This window comes from Lingula anatina, chromosome 9 (assembly GCF_051362555.1).
Source record: "Lingula anatina isolate TDL-2025a chromosome 9, LinAna3.0, whole genome shotgun sequence".
Classification (NCBI taxonomy): Eukaryota; Metazoa; Brachiopoda; class Lingulata; order Lingulida; family Lingulidae; genus Lingula; species Lingula anatina.
Window position 1 is genome coordinate 12089177 of NC_141775.1, and position 14514 is coordinate 12103690.

General features: G+C 38.8%; 2 protein-coding genes across 4 annotated transcripts; one reads left to right on the forward strand and one right to left on the reverse strand.

The window, feature by feature from the left end:
* The first annotated feature begins 4127 nt into the window (after positions 1-4127).
* On the forward strand, positions 4128-9631 carry LOC106154208 (WAP four-disulfide core domain protein 1-like). Of its 2 annotated transcripts, none has more exons than XM_086995384.1 (7): positions 4128-4984; positions 6440-6629; positions 7330-7377; positions 7615-7659; positions 8122-8262; positions 8710-8815; positions 9210-9631. In XM_086995384.1, the coding sequence occupies exons 1-7, from the start codon at positions 4853-4855 to the stop codon at positions 9250-9252; spliced, it is 705 nt and encodes a 234-aa protein (XP_086851510.1). In that variant the 5' UTR covers positions 4128-4852; the 3' UTR covers positions 9253-9631. The 2 variants fall into 2 exon arrangements, with proteins under 2 accessions (XP_086851510.1, XP_013383933.2); XM_013528479.2 differs by having other exon boundaries at positions 4142-4984; positions 8119-8262.
* A 669-nt stretch (positions 9632-10300) lies between these two features.
* On the reverse strand, positions 10301-14353 carry LOC106154209 (uncharacterized). 2 transcript variants are annotated; one of them, XM_013528481.3, is made up of 6 exons: positions 14103-14353; positions 13670-13810; positions 13197-13352; positions 12552-12722; positions 11418-11697; positions 10301-11227 (listed from the first exon to the last, which is right to left on the reverse strand). In XM_013528481.3, exons 1-6 carry the CDS (start codon positions 14149-14151, stop codon positions 11119-11121), a joined length of 906 nt encoding a protein of 301 aa, XP_013383935.2. In that variant the 5' UTR covers positions 14152-14353; the 3' UTR covers positions 10301-11118. The 2 variants fall into 2 exon arrangements, with proteins under 2 accessions (XP_013383935.2, XP_086851509.1); XM_086995383.1 differs by having other exon boundaries at positions 13631-13810.
* Positions 14354-14514: the final 161 nt, after the last annotated feature.

Here is a 14514-nt window from a genome sequence, read left to right on the forward strand (position 1 = left end):
GGGGGGGCTACATTAATTTTGCCAGTCCCCCGACCCCCCCCCCCCCCACCCTTCTCGCAATTTTTATGTACAGACACAGATGTGTCTGTACATATTGCCATCACCTGCGTCTGTCGTCGCCGTCCCTGTCGCCGTCGATGTCGCCGTCGCCGTCGCCGTGCACTTTCATCGTTAACACGATAAGTGGAAGACAGTTTTACTTTTTGGCTTTATATTTACATAGCTGATGAATATTCATAAAACGCAGGTCAAGTTCGAAAATCAGCATGTTTGGGCAATTATTGTAGTATTTATGCTGTGTTTTCACTTTTTAGCATATATGCAACACTGTTAACACATTTCAAGGAAAACCGATAGGCCTGTTGTCATGAAACTCACAGGAGTAATTAATCTTACTAAAACGCAGATCAAGTTCGAAAATCGGCATGATCGGGCCACTATTTTAGTAGTTATGCTGTTTTTTTCACTTTTCAGCATATGTGCAACACTGTTAACACATTTCAAGGAAAACCGATAGACCTGTTGTCATGCAACTCACAGGAGTAATTAATCTTACTAAAATGCAGGTCAAGTTCGAAAATCAGCATAATCGGGCCATTATTTTATAAGTTATGCTGTTTTTAAACATTTCCTCAGATTCAATTCTTAGGCATGTTAACAGTCTCATTATTTAACTAATAAGATTCGTAAAAGTGTTTGTTTGACATTTCCTGCATCTTTACAACATTGTTAGTTGATTATGTAAAAATGATGGTAAACTTGTTATCATGTATTGTATAATAGAGTTTCAAAAATGGAAATAAACTCATATCATTGCAGTTTGTCAGATTCATTCATTCACTATGTTCAGAAACTCAGAATGGAGGAAATTGGACATTAAACACTGTTCTATTGATATTTTTCCCATCTCATCAATTTTCTTAGTTGATCATATATAAATGGCAGTAAACTGTTAATTTTGTTATATGTTAAAAAATTGTTAAAAATGGAAAAAAACACATTTCAGGACAGTGCTGTCTTGTCTACATTTTGGCATTTTCAAGGTGTGACTTTGAAGTTCCTTTGGCCTGAAGACCTTTGCTAGGAACATTTTCTGAATATCCATGATACTAATATTTTATTATTAAAAGTTGATGGTAATTATCCTGTTAAACATTATGTAATAGTGCATCAAAATTTGAAGACACCCCTATTTTGGACACTGCTCCCATGATGACCATTTAAGGAAAACCATGTCACTTACTGTTCTCAAACTTACAGGAAGAAACATGGGACTTAAATAAAGCTTCAGTGGGCAATGCACACTATTTGGTAAATTTTTCTGGCAGTTAATCAGTTTTTTGTGAAAATTTAATTTTTCACATTGGCATTTTCAAGGTGTGACTTAGAACCTCCACGGGCTTGAAGACCCATGCTAATCACATTTTCTGAAAATCCACGATACGGATCTTTTATTATTAAAAACTGATGGTCATTATGCTGTTAAGCATTATGTAATATTGCATTAAAATAGAAGAAAACACAATTTTGGGTGCTGCTGCCATGATGACCATTATGGGAAAACCATGTTACTTATGATTGTCAAACTTTCAAAAAAGAAACAAAGGACTAAAATGCAGCCTGAGTTGGAAAAGCAGTCTAATTGGCTTCTTTTTCTGGAAGTTATACATTTTAGTGAAATATTCATTTTTATCATGTTGGCATATTCATTGTGGGACTCGAAGCTCCCATGGACATGAAGCCAAATGGTAATCAAATTTTCTACATGTCCATGCTATTTATAGTCAATAATCAAAAATTGGTGATAATTATTCTGTAATTTATTATGTAATGTTACATCAAAATTGACAAAAATCTTTTTGCACTGCTACTACAAACATTATGAAGAGAAAAATATGTTACTTATTATTATTTTCAACTTACAAGTATGATTTGTAGGATTGGCATGCAGTTCAAATTAGAAAGCCAGCTCAAATGGGTTATCATTTATTATTGAATTTAAGCAGTTTTATGTGAAATTTTCATTTTTCTCATTCTGGCATTTTCAAAGTGTGAACTTAAACTCCCATGGGCCTGAAGCCTTACGCTTGTTACACATTTCACTTACATTGGTATTACCTGTTGAGCATAATTAAAATTTGATGTTGAATTTGCAGTTAAGCATAATGTACTTTTGCATCAGAATTGACAGTAGCCTGTTTTGTGCATTGTTATTGTCTGCTTTTTGTCTGTACATTTGACAGCTTTGCTGCCTTGTTTTTCTTTTTTTTTAGTATTTTTTCTAAATGGTTAACCCCCTTCCCCTTTCCACACACATACTTTCTATGCACCTGGGGAAGTGTAACACTAAGGGGGAAAATATAGACTTCGCTTATGCCGATGGGCTGTTCGAGGATCAACATGAGAGTTTGCTCGGAGTCCCGGAGTGCTTTTAATGAGGGGTTTTTGTGTCCCTCCTTCTGTTTTTGTGAAATTAAAGTCGTCTGACTGGTTCTGAATCACGTTCCTCGCTTCCGCGACAATCTGATTGAATACCGTCTGCTGCATTGTCCCTTACGGGGCTCTGTGATAAGGTGTCGTCTGTGCGTGACTAACCCGCCAAAACGTATTATCGTCAAGACATATATTCTATTCAAGTGAAAAATCTTTTAACCCGATTCAGCCACTATAACGTCAATATTTTGTAGGAAAATAATCGCCTTTTGGATTAATTTTATTCCAAAATGCATATAATAGCTCAATTTTTGATTTTAATTTAAAGACATCCATTTCGGAGATATCACGAAGCAAAGAGCTGACCGATATGTCAAAGATGTCTGCCACGGTGATTTAGTAAGGGATAAGAATATTAGTTATACATTATATAATATCGTGTAGTGGTCTCAGACTATTACAATCGAATTACTTTAACACTCACATCTCGTCCGGAGGCTAAGGCTATAGGAGTATATTAACTGCATTAGTAAATAATTTTAAAACTTAGCAGGGGGAAGTAAATATATGAGTAGGCCCTAAATGTCTATCAGTATTTGTAAAAGGATACCTTATTGAGCTTACTCGACTTTTATAATCAAGACGTGTTTGGGGGAAAAAAAGAAAAAAATTGGTTTGGAAGTGAACGCTTGTTTGCACAATATACCTACCCTCTACCAGGGCGACTGATAGATTTTTTACAAATATTCACAGATATGTCTCTAGATAGATAGATAGATAGATAGATAGATAGATGGTCATTTTGGATCTAAGTCTTGGAACCAAATGGCCATCTATCTATCTAGAGACATATCTGTGAATATCTGTAAAAAATCTATCAGTCGCCCTGGTAGAGGGTACAATATACCTGTGATATCCTTATCACAATCTATTACATCTTTAATGCCTTTAGTAGTTGATCTCATTTGGGGATGGGTCAAAGTATATCTAAATTGCAAATTTTAGGTTTTAATTGCATCACTAATACCTTATATTTGCACAAGAGTTTTTTTTTTTTTTTTTTTTTTTTTTTGTATACACTGCCTCCCGCTATTGTTAACCACAATAGATGTCATCAAATAGACTACGCCTTCAAAACGCATCGCTAGATACCTTATTACAGCGGCAATAAAAATAAACGCATCTGTCTCAACACGTACTTTTTTATATTTTATTTCATGTTAACAAATTCATGAACTTTTGTCTCATAAATCATCGTAATATGACTATTCCAGTATGAATTGTCATATATATGCCGAATACTAGACATAGCGCAAGGCACAGGGTAGCACAGAAATAGGGATTTTATTTAGGGGATGACAACAGGATTATTTTAATATAAATCACTGCGATCGGAAAATAAAAAGCAGTAGAATGGGTCAATTTTACTTAAACGAAGATGCATGTCACGGGATTGTTATATCTTTGTTGCTGTTTTAGATTGTTTAAATGAGAGAGGAGGAGGGGGAGGAGGGAAAGGAGAGAGAGGAGGGGGTACAGAGGTGGAGGGGGAGGGAGGGAAGAGGAGGGTGAGGAGGAAAGTGAGGAAAGGAGGGGTGAGGAAGGGAGGAGGCGGGGGTGAGGAGAGTGAAGAAGGGGTACCTCAAGGGTTAAAAGAGGGGTAATGTGCGCAGTGACCTCCCCTGGATGCGTTATAGTCTGCTATTATATTGAGAAGAGCAAAGTGTCATGGGGGCGTTCCAGAAAGACGTGGGAATAAAGAGACACGAGTGATAGAGAATGTGTCGCACCATTAAACGGGACCTTGCGTGATGTTAAAGCCCACAGCACGAGACACAAAGACACATTTCAAAGAGCCACACGAAACTATGCAAGTCAACTAGTTATGTCTATAGACACAAGCAAATCAAGTCAACGTCTTGACTTAACCGGTGCAATAACACAACAATCTCATGTCAACACGATAAATTGTTGTACCGAAGGGAAGAAAGTCGGGTTTAGTCAAGTTAGTCTGTGGTGGAACGCCGGGCTGAGCGCTGTGTAAACGTGGCTGTTTATTTTGGGGGAGTAATTTGAAAGAAGACCAGATCGTCTGAAGATTACGGGTCGCCGGAGCAGACATTACAGTCAAGTTGCAGAAGAGAGCGCTCTGTGAGTTGAAGTAGGTGAGGGTAGTGGAAGGCGGCGAGGAACCACCCCAGATTTTTGGGCATAGACGGAGGAAAACTGACGGTTTCGGACAGGGGTATCACCCGGAACAGCGCCATTGTTTCCATAGGTTTCTTATTGAGGTGATCTGAGGTGTAATTTGATAAAAAGGACAAAGAAGAAAAACGAACGCTGCGGGAAGAGGGATTATCATTCAGGCATTGTTGGAGTGATTCAAATCAATGTAGACGCAGACGACGCAGAAAACGCAATGAACAACGTTGTCCTTTTCAGCGCGTTTCTCGTGCTTCTTCACCTGTCGTCTGCTAAAGAGACTGGGAGAGAGTTGTCGTCTGCAAGGGATGAGTCGGTGAAGGAAAAAGAATTTTGGCTAGAGGAAGAGGTAAGATGCTATTATTAAAGAAAAGAAAAATTGTGGAGCTTTATGATTCATTCTGTTTGGGGCGGAGAAAATAAGAATTTATACCTTCGGCTTCTTATCTCATTGCTCACTTGACCCGATTCAGGTTTTTATCTTTTCTCTAATTTGGGCGCACGGTCTCCATTTATATCCGCATTCATCTTTCTCTCTCTCTCTCTCTCTCTCTCATCTGCTATGAAAAATTTTCGTAATTTTGACATTTTCTCTTTCCCTCTGAAGGCATTGTAAAAAGTAAAAATGGCAGAAGGCATATAATATAACACAATATAAATATACACAGTTTAAACAGCCAAAACCACCGATGAGTAAATGAACCCTGAGTATGCGACAGAAGTATGCACAGCATTTGCTAACAAGTATTTCGTTTCAAACCATCGCTCAAAAACCTTGTTTTTAAATCCTAACAAAAACATACTGCGGGATGGAGAGGATGGTGGTTTTAGCTTTATTAAAACATACCATTAAACCAAACTCGGATAGATTGGGTCCGAGATATGAAAATATAGATCTAGAGGCGGGCTGAAGGTTTTAACAGTGCACTAGGGCAAGGGAATGAGAGAGAGAGAGAGAGAGAGAGAGAGAGAGAGAGAGAGAGAGAAAGAGAGAGGGGGGAGGGCATTTTGAGGTTCAATTTTTTGTGGGTGGATAGACTTTTCCAGTAATCATGCATAACCATTAAAATCAACGACATTATTTTATTTTAACTTGGATACTTTTTTTACAAAGTGGAATTAAATTAATGAACTTTTATAAACTGATGCTAATGTTGTGAGGGATGATAGGTAAACAGGGATCGGCTAGAAATAAATTTTCAAAATCTGAAAAAAAAAATACTGACAAGTAAGCACCTGCTATCCTTTATAGAACCCTCTCTCTCTCTCTCTCTCTCTCTCTCTCTCTCTCTCTCTCTCTCTCTCTCTCTTCATTTTTCTTTTTATTCACCCTCGCTTCATATCTGTTAAATAAGAATTATATAGCGCATTTACTTTCCATTCGTTACAACAGATGAGCCGCTATATATAATACACAGGGGCGGCTCTAGGAATATTCGAAGGGGGAGTCCCCGTTGGCGTGGCGTTCGGGGCCCGCTAAAGGGCCCCGAAAATGTTTTGGTATTTCAGAAGGTGAACGAAGCCATTTGGTATGGTTTAGAACTATACATCAGTTCGTCAAAATTCTAATTTCAAGAGGGAAAAATTAGTGTAATTTTTTCAGAGACTAAAGGGGAGGGGGTCAAGACCTCCTGACCCCCCCTCTAAATCCACCACTGAATAAAATTAATGTTCAGATTGAGAAGTAGGCATTTACAGCACATGAACCTAAAATTAGCTCTTCTATGCCGCGGTCGTCCAATATTTGCATTTCAATAATCTAAGATAAATTATTTGACTGTATTTTGAATATTAAATCATTCAGGATGTAGAGTCCATGCAAGGAGACAGTCCATGGAAAACGTTAACTTCTTGCCCAAAAGTCTGGGGACAGGCCGCTAGAGGGCCCTGCCAAGCAAGACAATGCCGACTGGATACCGAGTGTGGACAGTTTAGTCAGAAATGCTGTTTCAACGGTTGTGTGCGTACTTGTATGTACGTGACTCCACCTATCGGTAGGTAAAGTTATCTAAAGTTTTTGAAACTTTTATACTTAATTTTAAATTATTTTCGTTTAAAAAATAATCCACGGTAGCAAGAAATTATATCTCCTTAAAAAGATTTCTTTAGAATGTTTATCATTCGGTAAAATTAAGTTTCAAGCGATTGGGCGAATAAAGGGAGCTATAAAGTTATATTGGTCCAGTAGCGTACTAGACTGAACGAATGAATTCATATATGAATAACAGGCCCGTAGCCAGCAATTTAGAGGGAGGGGGTCGTTTTCTGAAAAAGTGGACCTTTTACCATAAAATCCTCAAGTACATAGATCAAATTGTACCCAGTGTGGACCTTTTCCCAGCAAAAAGGGTGGTTCTTTCGAACCCCCCAAACCCCCCTGGCTACGTGCCTGAATAAGGTAAAATAAACACTAAGGTAAATCACGATCGGTATCTGTCTGGTGGAACAATCCATACAGTCATCCCCCCCCCCCCCCCCCCCCCACAAATGAAATCGGCACCCATTTTGCCGCATTTCGTACCCATCTTTTGGCTAAAAAGCACATACAGTAGACACTGCACGTCTTGCCAACTTATATCTCATCTCTAGCCGTTCATGTTTGAAATGAAATTGAATTGAATCTTCGCCCGATCAGATTTCCCGGTGTGTCTCCGTTCACTGTACAATCTGACGTAATACCACTTTCTGTTGTAGTTGTAGACTGGGTGAAAGCGCCGAGGAAACAGAAGAACACGGGAACAGGTCAGTAACAGATTAATTAATTAATGAGTGGGTGGGTGGGTGAGTGAGAGAGCGAATGATTGAATGAACGAACGAATGAACAACAAACAAGCAAATAAATAAATTAATAAATAAATAAATAAATAAATAAATAAACATTTAGAGGTCACACTTACAGTGAACTTTCTTCATCTACACTATTTGACATTTTAACTTAAAATTATCAAAATTAAATTATATTACATTATATACTTGTAGGGCTCTCGTGGCTTGTGCCGACCATGGAGGACGAGCAGGAACTGGGTATGTCTTTGAAAACTTTATGAAATTAGAAATTAAAATAGGTAGTTACTAGTACCTAAATTAATTGTATTTATGCCCTCTGTCCCAAATTTCTGGGAAAACAAAGAGACGTCTGTGTGGTGTATTCTTACAGCAGAATATTTGAAAACTTTGTTGGTGTTAGCGTGAAAGAGAAAACCAGGTTGTGATATGTTTGTGCTTTTTTAAAAGATTATAAAATGAAAGAGCTGGCGGTCGGAAGATCTACCATATTACTAAGGGAGGTGGTGTGGGGAGAGGCAAATGGATAAAGCATTGTTTCGATTTGTTTTGACACGATTTACGTGTGAAATAAAGAATAAAAATGTTTCTAAAAACGAAGCTGTAGGGTAGGAGTAGGGAAGGGGTATCCTCATAGCCGCCAACCTGGCTTCCCCATTGGGTGGATTTAAACCAATAGGATTTCGCGTTATATTTCAGAAGAGGAGCCTTGTAGTACGTCCGTGACGGGAGACGAGGAGCCCCTTCTCTGCCCTCACGGCTATGTGTGTCATATTGTGGAGGCTGGAAACCCAGACAAAGGGGTGCCCAACAGTGGAGTATGTAAAAAAATTGACAGAAAAGGTAAGTTCGATTGTGAGGCATGGTATCCTCTGTCACAGCTACCACACTGGTGCTTGCACTTCGAGGTTGAGATTGAGGCGGAGTCAATTTTGAACCGAACAAGGTGGTCTTCATATAGTTATATATTTCAAAATGTCTAATATGGCATTCGAAACTTAAGATTACAAAACGAGCCAAAAATCCGCTTACTGCCTTTTTCTTCTGTCTTTGAACTGTGCCTCAATAGAAAAGTGCCACTGCTTGGCATTGACACATACATTCAGCTATGACATCTAATGTGGGCTAATGGTTGGTATAACTTTTTTACATTATAATACCAAGTAAAATAAAATACCAAGTCAGCTCCATGTAGTAGGCCACTGGTTCTAGCCGTCTAAAGTTTCGACTTCTGTGAACGTGTCCTTGCCTTAGGAGATGTATCCTTAGTAATGGTCATTTCCCTTCCAGACCGACCAACCTCTAATCACCACCACCACCGTGGACACGGAAAGTGCAGTATTAACGGGGACAATTATCACCACGGCGATTCCTTCTTCTACCAAACGTATAAATGGTAACTGACAATTATAAATTATATTTAATTTATTTCGTTGTATTTTTATTTATTTTTCTGCAATAGCATACAATATGTTCACAAGTTATAAAAAAATTATATTACACTTGCTTCCAGCTGATTTTTTTTTTATCTAGTCACCATTTATTCATAGAACGTTAGTTTTCGTTTCATGTTCATATGTGGGCCATTTTCAACCCACGAGTACCTTATGTTCACGTTAATGGAGTAGCCGGGGCCATTCCGCCTCAAGTCTCACTCAAAGGCTACTATAGCAAAAAGAATCGACGTCCGGAGAAGCAAGATAGAAAAAGCGTGTAAATGAATACATACTACATTTAAGCCAAAACCAGTTAAGTTATATCATATAAAGAATGTTAATAAATCGTTTCAGTACATGTCGCCATGGAAGAATTCAGTGCGAGGACCAAAAATAAAGTATCGGAAAAGACGTCACTCTTGCCCACCAAACTGTCACATGGGTTTTAACGCGTGGTGAGCGGACTTTGAAATACTTCAAGCAAAAGTTACTTGGAGGAAGTGAAAAATATTTATTGAAGTGACTTTTTTGACTGATTGATACTCAAACAATGCAGTGTATAGGTTGTTGTTCATTTAAAGTAGAATTTATATATTAAGACCCCCCATGTCGGTACCAAGATAAACCGTTACAAGTTACCTGTGAACACGACTTCAGAGCCACCCAGAATAATGAGCACAATTGCGTTAGTTTTGACGTTGGGTGAGATGCAGCGCAATCTGACTTTCATTTCTGTCTATCTTTCATCATTTTAATTAAAATACTCATAAAAAGTTCGTTTTCTGTGTGATTTTAATCAATTGTACTAAGAAGAAATAAACGATCGCAGGAGATGATGTTTGCCGGTATGTCTCAATTCAGTATCTTTGATCGGCCTTAATTTGTGCATTTGTCAAAACAAGTCGCTGGCTTTATGAGAGTATCCCGGTGTAACGTGACAGAGAGTCACCCATGATAGAGTCCGCTTCCCATTCATTTGTATAGGTACACCTCGCTCTAGATTTTGGCCCACATAGGTCAGGCAAACCCTAACCATTATAACTCAACGGAGGTCGGACTTTCTGTGACACGGACCCTCAGTTTCGTTACGCCAGACGTCAGAAGGAAAGCTCTACAAGGGACACAGAAACTCCTGCGCAGTGGGATGACTGGAAGTGCAGTATGCGAGGGCCAAGATACCCTACTAGATTTCTGACGTTCTTATCCTCTTTATCCTCAGATTATCTTGTTGCATAATGACCTCACGGTTGGCACGATGGCACATTTCGCCAAATTTTCTTTCTGAAGAGGCCCTGTCTGAATGGTGGTTTACATATGCCAAGACGTCTATACCACTTTTCATTTCTGGACGTTTTCATTTTGGAAACTTAGGGCCTAAAAACGTTATCTTTGTGTGGACTATACCTTCATTTGTATCAAAACCTGCCAAATAATTCACAAATGCATTTCTTTTTATTACAAACCCTATGTATACTTTATTTCATGTACTTAAAGAGTAAAAGGTGATAAATTAATGCCAAGAAATGGACAGTTACTGAATGCATTAAATTGATGCGCATGGCGGAAAACTTTGTGGATTATATATAACATATGCGTCGCGAGCATCAATAATAATGTTTGGTATTCCATTATGATAGGCTGTTTTTGAAATCAATTATATACCAAATTAAGTAAAACTTATTCAGGTTTCTCACACGTCTCTTCCAAATTCGGAGTTCTCTGTTAGTCCATAAATGTCAAAGGAATGTCGAACATTTGTTTGCTTCTCTTCAAAGGCGCAACTTTTCAAGAGCTGTTTCCCCTAATCTCACTAGAGAGAAGGTAAGAAAACATGGATTTAATCAAATTAAAGGGGTTAAATTTAGGGGCGGATTTAGGCCGTCTTCTGAGTCTTCCGGAAGACGGTCAGATTTTCAAGTTTACATTGACGGTATCTATTTTTTTCTGTTGGAAGACGGTCAAAATTGGAGGATGAATCAACAAAGATAATTTGGAAGACTGTCAGTAAATATCTCAGGATTCGCTCCTGGTTAAATACTCCCAAGATTTACCATTTTCTACATGCTAGTATTAAAACCAATGGCTCGGCAAAACTGAAGTGTGTGTTTCAACGATTCCAGAACTGCAGGAACCCGCCAGAAGGCACATAGCCCTTGTCTAAAATATTTAGTTTCATAGTTCTCCAACTTCAAACCCAGTGTATTATGTCGAGATTAACCCGAATCTGTACAAACGATGAGGAGTAGGGTGAAGAACCAATCTCTCAGAGGAAAATAGGGGAGCCATAATCTGATATCGGCACCGACTGCTTAGGCTGACTTTTGTGAAAAAGAGGCGTGTTTTGGTTGTCACCCGTCTTGGCTTGTCGCCACCTGAAATAATGAAAAGACTTGAATGCAATCAAGTAGGATTAAATTGTGCTATGGGCTCAAAGATGCAATATTAGGTCTTTCAAAATAGCAACAGAGGGTTGGAAGGGGGCGGAGCCGACTGCATTTAGGCTTTAATTAATAAAATAATTAATAAAGTAATTGTTAAAAGAATTACAGATTTAATACTCACTTCCGCACTATATATACACCAAAAAGTATCACCACAGCCACAAGCAGGATACTAGCAATGGTGAATCCGGCCACAGAAAAGAAATGCGTCAGATGTGGCAATAGTGGCGCTACAGCACTGTCACTTTGAGCTCTGTCGTCAGAGCCGCTCCTGCCAGCGCTGCCGTCATGGACCTCGGGTGTGGTAGTGGTAGTAGAAGGCTCCATGGTCAGTGCCATTTCTGTGACGTTTGACCCACCGTGGTAGATACCCCCACTGGTGTCTAGGGAACCCTCACCAACTTAAAAAAATATAATAAAATAAAGTAATTATTTTTGGAAAAATAAGTCATTATCAGGCCTTATCAACGGATTAGGCGTTTACTAACGCTACCCGCCAAATCTTCTTTAGCACTAACGTCCATATTAACCACAAAACCCACGAATAATTCAACACGCCGCACAATCATTTAGCACCAACAAAGCCACACCTATTAGTAACATTCATCCACTCTGGTAATGCTGGTTAATTTGTGGGTTTGATGGTTAATATAGATGTTAGTGCTAAAAGACCTGCGGGTAGTGGTAATAAACGCCTAATCCGTTTTTAAGGCCTGATTATATGATGTCACGAATAACACCTCTCATTAAGTTCAAAGCATGGTACACGTGAAGCTTCTACTGGTGCAGAATGATGGGTGTCCGGCGGAGGGGGTTGGACGGGATTATTTTACACATCAACGATAAAGTATTGCCTAGTGTTACCTACAGATCAATTCCTTCTCAAGCTTATGGAGACGGTGGCATTGCTTTATGGAGTCTTTTAAAGATATATTAATCATTTAATTTAAACAAGTTTTCCTTTTGCCTTTATCTAAAACAAAGATAAGATACATGTGGTCGTTATCCATTTTGTCGACTTACTAGTCCAAAATTATATACCAATCAATCAATCATATCCATTGCAGTAGACCGTCCACATCATTAATTAGCAACAACATAAATGCATTCCCAGACCCTGCGATCCTGCATGACGAGGGCATGCTCATTTGTGTTCTGCAAGCCAGTGTCCTCAAGAAGAAGCTGGACGTAAAGGCAGTCACTCGCGGAATATTTTATAAGGCAATATATCATACATATTAATCAGAGTGCCTACCATATTCACAGATATAGCTGTGACTCCCCCAATACGTATCAGTGCAGGGAAAGTCGTTCCACTGCCAAGACTTGTCGTATCTCATATAGGCACACTCCTCGGGGTCGTAATAGGAATTCCAAAACATTGAGGGTTCGTCTTGCGCCCAGTTCTCGTACGAGACCTTGGTGTCTGAAAGGGTTGTGACGTACTAGGTAATACATGACGTCACAATAAGCAGTATATCTGAGTTCGGTATCTGAATCTCTATTATTATTATTATTATTATTATTATTATTATTATTATTACTACTACTACTACTACTACTACTACTACTACTACTAAATGTGTGGAGACGGTGTGATTTTTTAATAATCACCGTGTTGATTTTCGTGCTTAACAAATTAAGTCTAATTGGCCTCTACGTAGATCAAAAAATAAAAATATGTAAATATTATTATTTGTCACCATTATTATTAGTAGGCACTGTCATCTTTAATGCCACTTATCAAAGAAAAATGTTTATTCAGTACAGCCCAAGACGAAGGGGTATACACCAAAGTTTATTATTATTTTTTATTATTATTTGGCCAAACAAAACCCCAATAAGACTTAATTTGCTAGCACGGCATGATAGGACGATAAGTTGCGAGAGTTCTACTCACTCGACTTGTGCCAAAACCAGGCCCCACCGGTGGAATCCGCATTAGTGGCCCTCTTGGCTCCTATCCAGATCCCGAGCTCCTGGTTCTGCCTGTACGCGATCAGGTTGACGTCCACAAAGTCCTGAACTTCTGCTGACGGTATTTCCAGCAGTCGACCTAATGTAAGAGATTTTAAAACCGCTTTACACGTAGTTATTGTGATGAATGTGACAATTGTGTCAGATGTGACAATTGTGTTAGATGTAGCAATTGTTTTAGATGTGACAATTGTGTTAGATGAACAAAAAAGGGAACAATGTAACAGTGTCTAAAATGTTTTCTCCTGATGAATTACGATAATTCTTTGTTACCGTAGTCTGTATGGAAACCTCTCGAAAAGTGGGTTGCATGATTAACAATAGATGGCGTTAGTTTTGACATTCTTAATTGTTTACCACTGTGATAGGTGAGACTATTAACGCATTTCATCTCACCCCCTTTAGCCTCGCAGCCAGCCACGGCATTGTACCAGTTGGTTTCCTTGTCCACAAATTCATAACAAAAGCCCCCGATCACCGTACCGACTGTCTCAGTGGCTCCGGCTGGACATTCGCTGGACACTAAATTCCATTGTCCTAAAAGTTAATTAACATGTAAAAATGGCTAAACTGGCAACATATCTAAAACGAAGATATTAAATGATATTTTAATTATTCAATAAATTCAGTAAATTATTCAATGATATTAAAGCCATTGCAGATCAGGAGGGAAGTTTAGCAGGGGGAAGGGGATATATAGCGATACTTTAGCTAACTGCACCCCCCCCCCCCCCGGGCCCAAGCTGCCATGACAGTGCATTTATTTCTCCTTATTCTAGTTAGACAAGCTGCAGTGAATCTATATGCCCTTTTTAATACTTACACTCACCTGATATAACAACGCACAACAACGCAACGGCAGGATGCACTGAAAGCATGTCGAATATACTTTTTCTACCAAGGCTCTCTGCTAACGGCAATGATGTAGAAAAACGTCGTTAAGATGAATCGGTTCTGTAATAGAGCCCTCTTCTGTATGGCAAAATGTATGTAGGATCCCACGTCCAAATAAGTCATTCAAAATTCGCGGTTAAGATAGAAATCCATGCATAAAATTATCTGGGCACTCTTTTGCTTCTTCACTTTTCTGCTAGTCTAATTATTTCTAAAACTAAAACACTAAAACTAAATGCCCGACGTTTCAGTCGTGTTCCAGGTAATCTAAATAATTGTACGTCGCAATAAAACCGTGTTCAGAGTATTTGACAACTATTTGTTGAGGACGGTCCATTGGTAAAGAG